We start from the raw sequence: 15,896 nt of genomic DNA, 5'->3' as shown, positions 1-15,896 counted from the left end.
CAACATCTAGACTTGTCCACATTCTTCGTATTGTGTCAATGAATGCAAGGTTTATACTTTCTCTCTCTCTAAGAAACATATTTGAATTGATATATGGAATTGTCTCCCTCTAAACTTGATTTGGCCAGCACTTCAAATAGAGTCACTTTGATAAGGCTTCGCCTGTTCGTTTGCTTGTTCTCTCTCTTAATGAAGCGTTGCTTGTTTCAAAGAATCGTAAATATTTTTTTATTATAAAAAAAAGCAATTGAATTGCTCTCTCTTAATTGACACGAGACTTGAATTATTTACAAGGTGGAAAATTATAACGGTTGAAAAGAAGGCTTTCCTCTCAATCAATCATTAAAAAATTAAAAGTAAGGGATATAAGCACCAATCTCTCAAAAGACTTTATGAATTGTTTTAATACGGATTGTCATCTTCTTCATCTTTTCTAAGAGTAGTAGTAGTGGTAGTAGCAAAATTATATAAACAAGAATATCTTCCCCTTTTAAAATTGTTCCCTCAATAATTAGTGGTAATATTCAAACAAAAACATCATCAACAACAAAAACAACAACCCTTCATATATATAAATAATTAGAATAATAATAACTGTACAAAATGAGTAGAAGTGCTAGTAGTTTTATTAGAAAGGAATTAAAAGTATCCAATAATAATAGCCTTATTGATGAACCAATATTAAATAATAGTGGATTGAATATGCAACCAAATCGTTCAGCTTCACCAATAATGTTTCAAGATTCTAAAAAGAAGAGACCTCAATCAGGCGGTTCATCTAGAATGAATCGTTCTAAAATTGATGCACCTTTACCTCCACCATCAATTGATGAATTAAGAGCATCATCTCCAATCTTACAAAGATCAACCAGTCCTGTTTTAAATAGAGCATCATCACCAATACAAAGATCAAGTTCTCCTATTCATATGAATAGAGCATCATCTCCTGTCAATAGAAGTAATTCTTCACTAGGTAATCATAATTCAAATTCATATAATAATACATCCAATAATAATAATACTAATAATAATACCAATAATAATAATAGATTTGATAGAAATGAAATGATGAATTTTAGATCTTCAACTGATATGGGAATGATTAAAAACAATCGATTAGATTTAGATCTAAGTCCATCTAAGATGAGAGATTTCTCTCAAACATCATTTGATAGACCAATTAAGAGAGCAGCAAGTGCAAGTGGAAGTAGAAGAAGTTCAAATCAACAACAAGTAATATCACCTGCAAATAGTGTAGTATCATCACTTCATTCCTATTATAATTCACCTAAAAATCATCACAACACTACAACTTATAATTCAAATTTTACAAGTTCTAATCAAAATACATTTGTTCCACCTAAAGTAAATTCAAGTCTAAGTAGTAATCATAGTGGTGGTGGTAATGGTTTATTTTCCAATCGTTCCTCACAACAATATTCATCAGTTAATTCTTCTATAAATGGAAATAGTCCAACGAATAGAGAATTAATTAATCAATATTATGCTAAACATGGATATAATAGTCATTCAAAACAAGAGAATGAAAAGCATGTACCAACACATTTGAGAGATTTAGATTATTCTAAATCCAATGATGTATTAGAAGTAGTTAAAGATAAAATTCATGGACTTTCACCATCATTATCTGAAGCATTTAGGAGAATTAAACAAGCAACAGGATATACAGGTGGTAAAGTTAAAAGTGATGATTTTAAAAAGGCAATTATTAAGGATTTTCATTTATTAGATGAAGTACCATCAGATTTACCAAATTTCTTAGCAGTTCAACAATATCAAAATGAACAAGTTAAAAAGATTGATGAATTTATTAGAATGGCAGATCCAAATAATGATGGTTATTTTGGATATAGTGAATTTAATAGAGCAATGGAACAATTAGAAAAACAACTAGGAACAAATACAACAACTTCACAAAGAGAATCAAGATATTGTGGTACAATGAATCATGAAGCCATTCGTAGAAGAAGAGAAAGAAATGAACAACAAATTGAAAGAATAATGGATCCTAAAAAAGAAAGAGCACCCTATGGTGTACATGATGATTTAGTTCATTCAATTAATCAAGTTAATACTTCATATAATAACAAGTTGGAAAATTTAAGAAGTGCATTTCCAATATATGGTGATACAGATAGAGTTCCATTAAGTGTTTTTAGAGAAACTTTAAAGAAATTTGATAGATATATACTTGATGTTGATTTAGATCAAATGATTGAATCATTACATGGTAAAAGAAGAGGATATATTTCTTTAAATGAATTTATGAATGCCTATGGTTTTGAAACTATTAAGAGTAAATCATTTAGAGGAAGTTATGAATCTGTTAAACCACTTCAATGGCCTGCTACATTGGAAAATCAATCATCTACCTCTGATAAAATTAGAGATTTAAGAGATAAACATACAAAGAAAAAGTTAAAAGGAAGAGTTAATAATACAAGAACAAATATATTACGTGCTGAAGAAATTAGAAGAAATGCATCATCTGCCATGTCAAATTATTCATCTCCATCTTCATCCTATTATCAAGATAGAAGTTTAGAAAATTCAAGTACAAAATCTTCATCCTTTATGAAAACTCCAAATTATTTATTATCACATAGTCAAGGTGGTGCTAACAAGATGTAATTCTTTAAATTTCTTATCTTTGAAATTATATAAATGTAATTTACCACTTTGATTAGATCCAAAATACCAATATTTACTATCATGTGGATATATACAATTAAATCCAATTTGTTCATTTTGATAAATAGTTTCTATTAATGATGATGATCCATTATTATTATTGGAATTATTATTAATAGAATTATTTAAATCATTTGAATGACTAGTTGAAGTTGACATTTTTCTAATATCCCATAATTTAATACTACCATCCATTGAACATGAAACAATTTCAAATGATGATGTAGATGATAATGAAGATGATGAATTAAGAATTGATGGATTAATAACATCTTTAACCCAATCATTATGACCTCTCAAATCACCAACTAATTGATTTGATTTTAAATCCCATAATTTAACACTACTATCTTGTGATGCAGAAACAAGAAGTGAATTAATTTGTGTCATTTTATAAACTGTTGATTCATGTCCACGTAATTTTTGTACTATATTTCCATATTCAATATTCCAAATATAGATATCACTTTCATTTAATGTTGTACTTCTTTGTGATGAAAATAAATGTGATTCATATAATATATTATTAGAATTAGAATTATTAGAATTATTTAAATTATCACTTCCACCATAAACGCAATGAATCCAACTAGTATGACCTTCTAATTTTATTAAATTTCCATTTTCAGAATCTAAATTTCTAATTCTAATAATTTTATCTCTTGAACCAGAAATTAAATTTGTTTTTTTATAATTTGATAAACTTTCTAAAGTATTTGTTTCATCTTGAAATTTTGTAATTAAATTTAAATTATTTTCATTAATTTTATAAAAATTAATTGAATTATCATGTGAACCTGTAAATAATAAATTATCAAAATTTAAAATACAATTTATATCATCTGTATGATCCATTATTTCATTTATACATTTTAATTCATTATCATTTTCATCATTTTCATCATTATATTTATTATAAATATTTAATTTATTAGAATTTGCATTAAATAAATAAATATATTTATTAAAATTATTAATATTAAAATTATTATTATTTAAATTATTACTAGTATTATTATTATTATTAATAGATACATTATCATCATGAATATGAATATCATCATCATCATCATCTATATTAATAACATCAGGTAAATCATTTAAAGATAAACTACTTGCAGCTGATGGTGATAAATCATTTTCATTTAAATCTTTTTTTTTTCTTTTAAAACGATCAAAAAATGATTGATTTCTTTTTAATTCATTATTATTGGAATTATTTGAATTATTGGATTTATGAAAGATTTTTAAAAAGAATGATTTTAATAAATGATTATTTTTACTATTATTATTATTAGAATTATTAATATGAAGTATTATTATTATTATTATTATTATTATTATTAGAAGTATTAGTAGATGAAGAGATTGATATAGTAGGTCTATGTTTGTCTTCTTGTTGAATAGTATTGTTATTATCAAGTGATGATGTTGTTGGTAGTGAAGACATTTTTTTTGATTGACGAGTGGCAGGATGAAGAGACAGTCAAGTGTGAATATGGAAAGGTGAATTTGCAATGACTTTTTAGGTGTGAATGAAGAAATTCCAATGAAGAGGTCATCAATGATTTCATATAAAATCCTGAGAAATATTAATGTTTCCTCTAACCAGTTCAAGATTATTTAGATGAAAAGATGAAAGGCTTGAGAAAAGGCTTTGAAAAAAAGAGCGCCAAAAATAATTTCCCTCCAAAATCACTACAAGTAATAGTAGTTGGTTGAGGTGATGATTTCAAAGCCTTTCTGTTTAATCACTTTGAAAAAAATGAGTTTCAGTCGGAAGGCTAATAATTCACCATCAATATCGGATGGAAGTTACAACTTTTCAAAAAGTAATGCCTCTAGTAGTATTGTAGGAACGAGTTTTATTTCAACAAGAACACAAAAAGTGCATGGAGTTGAAATTACAAGCGAATTAGTTTGGAAAAGTTGGTATGTATTGCAAGAGAAAACAATAACATACAAACCTTAATATATTATTCATCATCATTGTCATTATAATTTATAGGGAAATTGGAGGTGATTATTTAAAAAAGATTGTAGTAAAAAACGTCGGAACTGAAGTAGTGGAAGTAAAATATGAATTACCAAAATCAAAGACTTTCTTTATGGCTTTTCCCGAACCTGCAAAGATAAGTCCTGGTGTTTCAATCTCTTTTGAAGTTAAATTCCGACCAATTGAAAAGGTAATTATTTTGTATAATGATCAATTCTTAATATGTATTTAGAAAAACTATACTGATTCTGTAAAATTGACAGTTTTGAAGAAAGGAGAATTTTCTGTAAATTTGATGGCCTTATTGCCAAGAGTTTGTTTGGATATTCCNAGTTATTTAGAACTGGCAAGTAAAACAGCCATTTAATTGCAAACCTGCATATGGAAAATTACAAGTAGGAGAAACAATCACCATTAATACATTCTTTGCACCAAAAGAAGCTTCATCATATGTGTCAACTGGTATTTGTAAATTATCAAATGGAGACTCTTTACAAATGCAAATACAAGGTGTTGGTAAAATACCACACATTGTTGCAAGTGAAACAACTGCCTCTTTTGGAAAGTGTCCAATTGATGTAACTGCTAGGAAGACTATAACTGTTAAGAATACATCATTGGTACCTGCCTCATACACCATAGAACGAGTAGAAAATGACTATATTGAGGATATTTTCACCTTTGAACCTCAATCTCAAATTATTCTTCCAGGAACGACCCAACAAATCACCATAACCTATAATCCAACAACTATTGATTCATTTGATTGTAATAATTATTTAATATCTACACCAGGAGGAAATTCTGTAAAATTAGCTTGTTCTGGTTTTGGTGTAGGTCCGGAATTAGTAATTTCACCCATGTCTATTAACTTTGGAGATATTCCGCAAGGAAAGGAGGTGAAGAGATTATTAACTTTAGAAAACAAATCGAATATGGATGCTGAATATAATATTAAGGTTGATGCTGAAGGATGTTTCAAATTTGATAAAACAACTGGTGTTGTATCAGCAAGACAAACAAGACAAATTACCATCACATTTTTCCCAGAGAAACCTATCAATTATTATAGAAGAGTGTTCGTTGTTGTAAAGAATCAAGGTATTACTGTAAGTTGTTTTACAACATTATTGAAGTGAATAATCATGAAAAGTTTATTGACTTGCTGGGAACTAGTTTTACATCATCAAGGAGACCTCCTCCATTTTCTATTAAGGAAGTTTATGCTTACAAAGAAAGGATATATAAAGGATTTCCATCATATTCTCCAACAGAATTGGAAACATTTATTGAACTTTCTGAAAGTGGAAAAACAGATTCTCTTTCTCAAGAAGAAAAAGTTAATTTATCCAACTTGACTCAACTCTTATCGAATCAAACATCAACAACAGATGCAATCAGAGAAAATATTGAAATGACATTGAGAGAATATTTCTCTAATATTTCAGATTATAACAATCCAGTTTCGATTAATTATAATAGTGTTTCATTTGGAAGTTGTTCAAGATTTAGAATGGCTGAATATAAAACAGTGACACTTGCCAATAGAACCAATGGCAAAATAACTTGTGATGTTCATATTCCAACATGTGATGGAAATCCTTCTCCATTTGTTGTCTTTCCTGAAACGATTGATATTCAACCAATGAGTACCTTCTCTTTCAAGATTGGTTTTAGACCTTCATATGATAATCAATTTTATGGAAGCGAGATTGAATTTGTTTGTTATTTCAAGACAAATAGAAGTTTTAGATTGGTGAATTCTCAAACATTTGTACCACCTTGGTCTCTTCCGCTTAGAGTGTTTGGTAATACTTTTAATAACACTGCTGCTTTCATTCCTAGATATACTCTTCAACCACCAACAACAGTTACATTCCCTTCTTGTTTAACTGGTGATACAACATATAGATCCTATACAATTTATAACGAGAATGATATTCCAATGCCTTTTGAATTCATTTTAACAGAAAGACAAAGGAAACACTTTATGTGTATTCCACAAAGTGGTATGGTTCAAAAGAAATCCTTCCAAATTGTTGTTTTCAAATTTACACCTGATGAACCAGGTACATTCCAAGAGAGTGTAAATTGTTTGTTTAATGATTCTCCAAATCATACCGTCAATATTCCATTATTTGGAATGAGTTTCATGCCAACACTTAATTTTGGGAAAGATTCAAAAGTTTTCTTTAAACCAACCCATATCGGAACCACCTCCACCAAAGAAATTACTATTTTCAATCCTTCAAGAATTCCAATATCATATGAATGGGATGTTCCAAAAGAATTTGTTTCAACATTTGTAGTAAGTAAGAAAACAGGAGTATTGAATGGAAATGAAACTCAGAAAATAACATGGACATTCTGTCCTCCAGATGAAAAGGGTTTTACAATCAAAGTTCCATGTATAATATCTAGTGTTGCTGAAGTTAATAAGGAACCTGTAAGATCTAGAGTTTTCTTAACACTATTAGGAGAAGGTACAAGTGCTGGAATCACTATGGAACCAGCAAATATCGATTTTGGAAATGTACTAGTTGATGATCAATGTGTTAAAATTATTACACTTTTCAATTCTAGTGAATGTGATTTGCCTTATGAACTCATTGTTAATGAAGAATCAGAACAAGAAGAGACAGAAGCCTTATCAGATACTTCTTTAAATATTGAATCTCCCAAAGGCAAGGTTCCTGCTAGATCCCACAAACAAATAAGAATTACCTATTGTCCTCATAATAGAAGAGTGGATAAATTTATTGTTTATTGTAGGTTGAGTCAGGAATTAACAACAATGGAACAAATGATTGATTTACCAAAATGTGAAATGATTGGTATTGGTGCATATCCCCAAATAGGCATAACAGATGTAAAGAGTGAAATATATTCAAAATCTGATATGTGGCATCAATTTTCCATCAATGCAATTAATAACGAATTGAGAAAGATCAGTAATTCTGAAGATGTTGAATCAAATATTACAAACTTTAACACTTCAATTCAAGAATTGAATAGATTCTATTGTGATTTTGGTTCAAGACCAATTGATTCAGATGATTCAGTTGTATTTGTTACTTTAGAAAATATTGGTAAAGTGAAAGCACAATTCTCACTCACCACTACATTTGATACTATCGTTAATGTTGAAAAATGGGCTCACGATCAAGTGGCAAGAACAGATGAAGAGTTGAAAGCCCTCAGTATATACGTAAACAAACTCTTTGAAATTCAACCTAATAAGGGAACACTCGAACCAGGCGAAAAGGCTCTCATTGCCTTTATTTATAGACATAAGATTGCAGAGATTCATGAATTACCTGTTTTAGTACAAGTTAGAAATGGAAGATGTTTTACACTTCATATGACTGGTCAAACACTTGCCCGAAATCAACAACATTTGCAATTTGCTTCAATGGAACATGAATTTGAAGAACAAGAAATTGGAGCTGAAGATCATCCAATACAATATGTTAAAGTTGCCAATCCAACAGATCAAGATATTGAAATTAATATTGATGAATTTCCATTTAAGCAATTATCAGTTGAAAATTATGATTTTGATGTTTTAACTTTGGAAAACAAGAAGAGTATTGTTCCTGCTAATCATTTTATTTATCTAAGATTTGTTTTTAAACCTATTGAAGTTAAAACATATGAATTGAATATGCAAATTCACATGATTGGATCTGATTTAGTTTATAACATGACTCTAAAAGGAAAAGGTGTTGATGGAAGGTCTAACACTCCTTTAAGTATTGAAGAAGAAGAAGAGGAAGAACCATCAGAAGATATTATTGTAAACTATTTACCAACATCTTTACAACCAATTCAACAAGTACAAACACCAAATCAAATAGTCCATTTTTCATCAGAAGTTTTAGATTTTGAAACATGTCCATGTTTATCTGTAAATAGAAGATTGATAACAGTTACAAATCTTTCTCAAGATTCAATTACATTTGATTGGAATTCAACAATACCATTAGATGATCAACAATTAAGTTCGGTAATGGTAATTGAACCTAAAACTTGTACTCTTGCTCCTCAGGAGTTCAAAGTTTGTAAAGTTACACTCAATGTTGGAGCAGTTCCACAATTATTAGATTGTGATATTTATTGTGAAATTACAAATATAAGTAGAAGGGAAAGAAAGGACCAAAGAAAGAAAAAGTATGAAGAAACATTGATAAGAACTGTTAAGAGTTTGGATGATGATGTTTCTGATGTGATGAGTGATAAGAGTATTTTATCTATTAAGGAACATTTTGCAAATTCAAGTAATAGATTGAATAAGGGAAGAATTATTCCAAAAGCAATTTCAAAGAGTACAACAAAGCGAGAATCTGTTATTAGTAAGAGTACAATTTCTCGTGATAATCATTTAACAATGGCTGCTTATTCAACAAATATTCCAAGATATTTACCTGTTTCAAAGACAGTTGCCAAACCAAAAGCATTAGAAAGACCACCTTCACCAACTTATGACAAATTTGGGTTGCAACCAATGACAAAGACTAAATTATTGATTTCAGTTAAAGCTGTAACTGTTAGTATGGAAAATTACAAATACAGTCCTTCAACAAGAAATCAATGGGAAACTCATTACATTCCACAATTATCAAACAACAACTATGAAATTGAGAATAGATCGAATAATGCTAAGAATATCTCTGTATCATCAAGTATAGATAAGGGTATCTTTACTGATATTTTGGCTGGCATGCTACAAGAAATTATAAACGACACTGAAACTGAACAAGAAATTCTCAAACAACAAGACGAAGAATCAAGCTTATTCTATTGTGAATTTGCTGAAACACCTAGAAGTTCAAGACCTGCTTCAGGAATATATAGTTTGAGGTCAAGCATGCAAAAGTCAAGAGAAAGTTCTAGTCAACTTTCAAAAGCTAATTCTTCCTTACAAATGACCAATAACAATACTTCCAACTCGAGTACATCTTCAAGAGCATCATCAAGAATGTCAACTTCACTTTCAACATCAGCAATCAAACAAAAAACAAACAAGGGAGAAGTCTTGTCTAGTCCAGAATTTCAACAAACCCTTGAATGGATTTTGGATGAGAGCTTATTCAAAATTGTTTCGGAAATATCAAGTTCGTCTTTGAAATAAAATTTAAATATTAAATTAATTTGGAACGGGTTGTGTGTTTATTGTCTAGAGTGTAAATAATGAGGGGAGAGAGGAGATAATTTAAATTCAATTAAAAGGTTAAAATTATCAAAAGGAAAATTCCATTTGATAGAGGGATATTACAAAATTAAATCAATTCGGCAATGTTGTTAGGACATTCTTCAATAGAAGTAGAGTAGAACTTTTCGATTTCTCTCAAGGATCTAACATCATCTTTGGTGACAAAGTTGATGGCAACACCCTTACGACCATATCTACCAGATCTACCAATTCTGTGGAGGTAATTTTCCTTGTGACGTGGCAAGTCAAAGTTAATAACCAAGGAAACGTGGTGAACGTCAATACCACGAGCCAACAAGTCAGTAGTAATCAAAACACGAGAAGCACTAGTTCTGAATTCGTGCATAATCAATTCACGATCCTTTGGATCCATTTCACCGTGCATACAGGAGACAGTAAAGTCCTTCTTGTTAAGTTGTTCAGCCAATTGTTCGACCTTTTTACGTGAGTTACAGAAAATGACACATTGGGAAATAGTCAAAACCTTGTACAAATCACACAAAGTTTCAAACTTGTAGTCTTCTCTATCAACTGAAATGTAGAATTGTTTAATACCTTCCAATGTCAATTCTTCCTTCTTTACCAAAATTCTAATAGGATCTCTCATAAACTTGTCAGTAATTTCCAAAACTTCAGTTGGCATAGTAGCACTGAACAAACAGACTTGCATATCTTGTGGGAGATTCTTAAAGATGGCATAAATTTGATCCTTGAAACCTCTGCTCAACATTTCGTCGGCTTCATCGATAACTAACATCTTAATGCTGTTAACGTTCAAGTGACCACTTTGAATCATGTGGAAAACACGTCCAGGAGTACCAACAATAATGTGGACACCTTCTTCAAGAATGGCAATATCGTGTTGAACTTTAGTACCACCAACACAAGCGTGTACTTTAACCTTCATATATTCACCCAATGACATGATGACCTTGTGGATTTGTTGAGCCAATTCTCTTGTTGGAGCCAAAACAAGTCCTTGTGGTTGGATAACATCAGGAGAAATATTTAATCTTTGAAGCAATGAAATAGTAAAAGTAGCAGTCTTACCAGTACCAGATTGGGCTTGACCAATAACGTCTGCTGGTGGTTCAGAAGTAGTGATTGGCAAGATGGCACGTTGTTGGATAATTGATGGCTTTTCAAAACCATAAGAGTAAATTCCTCTGAGTAAATCTTCCTTAAGATTCATATCATCAAATTCCTTAACTTCTTTTTGTTCATATCTAGCCTTTCCGCTCTTTTGCTTGTAGTCATCTTCTACAGTTACGGTAATATCATTATTAACCATTTTTTAAATTTAAAATTGTTACGGGTAGTAAGAAAGTGGGGTTGTTGTTATTTTTTTTTCGAAAACGATTCAAACAAGATGTGCGTTGGTCAGGCTTTGTTTATTCTCTTCGCCTGCCAGCAGCAAACAACGCGTTGTGATTGGGGAACACAACTCAAGGCAAAAGATTCATTGGCTAGCGTGTTTGTTGTTTACAACCTTGCTGTGTGTGAGAGTGATGAGAGATGTTGAGAGAACGGAATGGTGGAAGAATCTTTGCAATTCCTAAGCTCCAATATTAATAATAATATTATAATTATTAAACGTTGATGCAGGGAATAGGATGATGATAAGAAGAATGATAGATAATACAATTAATGAATATTTGGAAAATGACTATCAATGTAAAGATCGAGTTGGAAAGTATTAATAGATTTGGTACATTTCTATCTTGAAGTCAACCACAATCAAGAATTGAACATTTCAGAATGTTGTTTTATTAATAAATTAATTTTGAGCTAATTATTGACATGTAATGACAATTAAATTAGATTCAAGTAAATGTAATCCAAGACCACGCATTGTAACAATTCTCTTCTTTGCTTCAATTGTTATTCTATGGTATGCATTACCATTAACAGTAACAGTACAAACTTCACTAGTTAATGGATAACCGTAGAATGTAACTTGATCCAATTTTGGAATATTAGTTTGATATTCATCCTTAACAACCTTAGTAACGAGAGTAAGAACATTTTGTGAAATACGTTTAGCTTGAATATCAACCAATGAATAAACTCCTCTTTCAATAGTTTCAGCAGTTTCACCGTCATCTAAATAAATTTGACCATTAGCATGGAATTCATGTTGACATAAAGCAATTGTAAGTTGGAATGGATTTCTTCTGGTATCAAAAGTAGTTAATGATGGAATTTGCTTTTGAACAATCTTGGCAGCAGCAATCAAAGTTGGAGTATAACCAAGCAATGGAGCATCAAATTCCATTGTTTCACCTCCAGTAGCAGAAATCAATTCACCACTGAAATAATCAAACCAACCTGGCTTATGCTTTGGAATGTATCCCTTAACACTCTTAACACCTGCTTCTAATACTGGAATAATCATTAATGATTTACCAACCATAAATTGAGTATCAATAGTTGCCAATAATGGATTTGAATCAGCATGACCGAAAACATAGAACAATGGTTGAACAACACCACCTCCATTAACATGAACATCATAGAATTGAGTATAATAGAAATTCAACAATGAATAACGATTAGCAAGAACTCTCTTAGTCATATCAACAAATTCTTGACCAAAAACGTATGGTTCTTGATCGTTGGCCTTAATATCATTGTGATTTCTAGTGAATGGATAATAAGAACCCATTTGAGTCCATCTGGCACACAATTCATAAGTAGTATTACCAATGAAACCACAAATATCAGCTCCAATCAATGCAACACCATACATTTGCATAGCTAACATACCACTAATACTGTTTCTCATTGATTCCCAAGTGGCTTCATTATCACCTAACCATTTAGCAGAAATAGCACCCAAACCAGGATAACTACTTCTAGTTAAAATGAATGGTCTCTTATTACCAGTAACTTTTTGAAGAACAGAAACAGTTGCATTAACTTCATAGAGACCATACAAACTGTGAGTGTTATAATTAATGGAAATATGTTGAACAGCATCCATTGAAAGTGTCTTCATATCGAGTTGTCTACCTCCTGGAACATATGGTGGATTATTTGGATCAAATTTGTTATTGACTTTTTGGTATTTCTTTGTTGGAGTACAAGTACCATTACAGAAACAACTGACTTCATTCCTATTTTGTTATTATTAATATCATTATATTTGATTCAATTATTATTGGTAATCCAAAGTATTGTTAAATAAATAGAAACAAAATCTACTACTTACATATCTAACCATAAACCAGAAACTGGAATTTCAGAATAGAATTGAGCAACCAAATTTTCCCAATATGGAATAGCCTTTGGATTAGTAAAATCAGGGAAAACACAATAACCTGGCCAAACAGTGTTAACAATATCAGTAACACCATCACTCTTCTTAATGAAAACGTTCAATTGTTTACCAATATCATATGGTTTGTAACCTTGTTCAAATTTAATACCTGGATCAATAATGACAACGTAATGTTGATTCTTTGCCTTTAAGTTTTCAACAAATTGACGAACTTCAGCTTTTGGATATCTAATTGGATCAGTTGTAAAATCTCTATAACCATCCATATAATCAATATCATTCCACATAGTATCTAATGGAATACCATATTGAGTATATTTAGTATAAACAGTTTTAACTTCATCAATACTCTTGTAACCATATCTACATTGATGCCATCCCAATGTCCAGAAAGGTGGCATATATGGAGTGCCAATTAATTCGTGATATTGTTTAGTAACATCTTCTGGAGTTGGACCAGTGAAAACGTACAAATCAATAACACCACCAATTGTCTTCCAAATTAAATTATCATCTGTAATTGTAACATCCATTGCATTGGAATTAAATAAGAATGCACCATGAGCACGACCACTATTAGAATAATATTGCATATAGAATGGATGAGTACCATATAAATTTTCATTTGGAGTATTCAAATTATCTAAATTCCACATTGTATAAGTACCAGGTGTATATCTCAATGGTCTAGCTCTTTCACCAAATCCATAAATATTAACTTGTCCTTGATCTTTGGATTTTTGAGTTTTATCAAAACTTGTACCAAATGAAATGAATTGATCTTCAAACTATTGATTAATTCATAGAATTGTTATCAAATATTATAACCAAATTCATGATTATTAGAAATTGTAATACAGTTATAATAATAGTAATAATAATAACATTATATATTGACAGTTATTGATAGGAGATAAACTTACAATGAGTGGAATATTTGTAGTATTGAAAATACATTCCATTGTTGATTTTCTATAAATTTCAAGTCCAAATGGAGATGTTTTCAAATTGACCAAATAATCTTTATCAGCAGGTTCATTAGCAGGAGTCTTTGATTTAATAATCCAACTTGGAACTTGCCATCTTTGTTTTGCCAAATCAGTAATTTTAATGTGAACTCTATTTTGTGTTTCATAGTAAACATCCAAAGCTAACTTTGTATAGTCACCACCATAAGGACCTCTATTATCAATACATCATCAATATATCATTGTTATCATCATCATTAGTGTGTTAATTTCGGAACTTGATGATGATTTACTTACTGTCCTTGTGTCAAGGTTAAAATACCAGAATAACCATTACTTGTTCTAGATAAATTATCAAGTTGATACATTGGAGCACTTTCAATAAATGATGTCAATAGCAATAACATTAGACTTGCCATCATCATTACAAGCGCACCACCATTGGATGATGATGCTGAGAATTTACTTGTCGACATTTTTTTTAGTCTTTTAATTCGGAGTACTCACAAGAAGAGAGGCTTTGAAAAATCCTTTATTTGTCAACAAGAAAATCTTTTATTCAAAGTGTTCATTTGTTGAATAGTAACTGTAACTCACTTTCATCACATTTGAAAAGAAGTTGTGTAATAATAGGCCTGTGGGAGTGTGTTTACAATAAAATCTGCCAGATGATGTTTGTTATTGATTGGAAGATTGTGAACGTTGAAGTGTGCAATGAGTACTCTTTTAGATAAACTGACTATTTTATTCAACATGGATAAAGTTTACAAAAGATTCTATCATCGTTGTTACTCCTTCTGCTTTGATAATGATGACCTCTTACTAAATGAGATCATCTTTACTGTAGATAAATGAATTGTAATGTTGAATAAACATTTGATAAGGGAATGAGGATGTTAAGATAGTTATAAATAATATAAAAGTCTTTTATCATTCTCCTTGCTAAAAGATCTTAATTGATGCTTGTTTCAATATTCAGTGCAAACAGTTCAAAAAATCAAATACTCCATAATATAAGAAATTGAAATGTTTAATATTTAAGAGTAACACTCAGCCTAAATTGTCTTTTCAATTTTGCATTATAATATCAACGGCTAATATTTATGAAAGAGAGAATCATTTGGCTTTCATTCAAATGAGTAAACAAAGATGAAGCAAATATGCCAGGTTTTGAGATTCGTTGGTTCATTGTATTTAACGAAAATGGATTTCTATTAGCAATTGCTTGTTGATGTCTTGTGATTGTATGAACAGATTTTCCTTATGAGCAAGTTGGAAAGTTGATGACCATGCATCTCAATTCAGCATCTGCTCAGGAAATTATTGAAAAAATGATGAGTTCTCAATTTATGTATCCTATTTCAAATTTCATTATTTGTGGCTTAACAAATTTCCAATCACTCAGATTTATGAGGATTTTTGTAATACCTATGTTGACAGAATTGAGTTTGCATTTTTTTGTAATATTTATTTACCAGACTTTAGGAAAGCTTAAATATAGGAAATTTATTAAAATAGAAAATATATAAATATGGTGATAATATAATCGGTATCTATATTGCCAAATTAAGAAATTGTGTGAACAACCATGTTGCAGAATTTGAATTTGTGTTGAGATTTTTTCTGGGAGTTTCTCTCAGCAACCTATATTGCCTTCATTACATTGGTTATTTATAATAACAATTCAAATATTTAAGCTGTGCCATTTATTCCAACTGTAATCCTTTT

General features: G+C 30.2%; 4 protein-coding genes across 4 annotated transcripts; 2 read left to right on the top strand and 2 right to left on the bottom strand.

Annotated features, from left to right (window-relative positions):
* Positions 1-603: 603 nt before the first annotated feature.
* NAEGRDRAFT_49678 (uncharacterized protein) lies at positions 604-2,652 on the top strand (the record flags this gene model as incomplete). The annotated part of the gene is made up of 1 exon (XM_002676449.1): positions 604-2,652. One exon carries the CDS (start codon positions 604-606, stop codon positions 2,650-2,652), a length of 2,049 nt encoding a protein of 682 aa, XP_002676495.1.
* Positions 2,653-4,477: 1,825 nt separating this feature from the next.
* NAEGRDRAFT_68477 (uncharacterized protein) lies at positions 4,478-9,839 on the top strand (the record flags this gene model as incomplete). The annotated part of the gene is made up of 5 exons (XM_002676448.1): positions 4,478-4,644; positions 4,721-4,898; positions 4,941-5,058; positions 5,105-5,817; positions 5,862-9,839. The coding sequence occupies 5 exons, from the start codon at positions 4,478-4,480 to the stop codon at positions 9,837-9,839; spliced, it is 5,154 nt and encodes a 1,717-aa protein (XP_002676494.1).
* A 17-nt stretch (positions 9,840-9,856) lies between these two features.
* Positions 9,857-11,269, bottom strand: NAEGRDRAFT_80026 (uncharacterized protein). The gene has a single exon (XM_002676366.1). It carries the CDS (start codon positions 11,209-11,211, stop codon positions 9,988-9,990), a length of 1,224 nt encoding a protein of 407 aa, XP_002676412.1. The 5' UTR covers positions 11,212-11,269; the 3' UTR covers positions 9,857-9,987.
* Positions 11,270-11,666: 397 nt separating this feature from the next.
* On the bottom strand, positions 11,667-14,421 carry NAEGRDRAFT_39431 (glycoside hydrolase). Its single transcript, XM_002676365.1, has 3 exons — positions 14,124-14,421; positions 13,132-13,988; positions 11,667-13,036 (listed from the first exon to the last, which is right to left on the bottom strand). The coding sequence occupies exons 1-3, from the start codon at positions 14,160-14,162 to the stop codon at positions 11,713-11,715; spliced, it is 2,220 nt and encodes a 739-aa protein (XP_002676411.1). The 5' UTR covers positions 14,163-14,421; the 3' UTR covers positions 11,667-11,712.
* Positions 14,422-15,896: the final 1,475 nt, after the last annotated feature.

This window comes from Naegleria gruberi (genome assembly GCF_000004985.1).
Source record: "Naegleria gruberi genomic scaffold NAEGRscaffold_28, whole genome shotgun sequence".
NCBI classification, from domain to species: domain Eukaryota; phylum Heterolobosea; class Eutetramitea; order Acrasida; family Naegleriidae; genus Naegleria; species Naegleria gruberi.
Note: the sequence above shows the minus strand (reverse complement) of the source record. Positions and strands in the feature narration are given on the sequence as shown.

What these genes read in the sequence shown, in the direction of transcription:
- NAEGRDRAFT_39431 (XM_002676365.1), bottom strand. Translation starts at nt 14,162, where the DNA reads ATGGAATGTATTTTCAATACTACAAATATTCCACTCATT. An exon ending in CTACAAATATTCCACTCATT is followed by an intron (nt 13,989 to 14,123) that starts GTAAGTTTATCT and finishes ATTAATCAATAG; the next exon opens with TTTGAAGATCAATTCATTTC. An exon ending in TCTGGTTTATGGTTAGATAT is followed by an intron (nt 13,037 to 13,131) that starts GTAAGTAGTAGA and finishes ATAACAAAATAG; the next exon opens with GAATGAAGTCAGTTGTTTCT.
- NAEGRDRAFT_80026 (XM_002676366.1), bottom strand. Translation starts at nt 11,211, where the DNA reads ATGGTTAATAATGATATTACCGTAACTGTAGAAGATGACTACAAGCAA.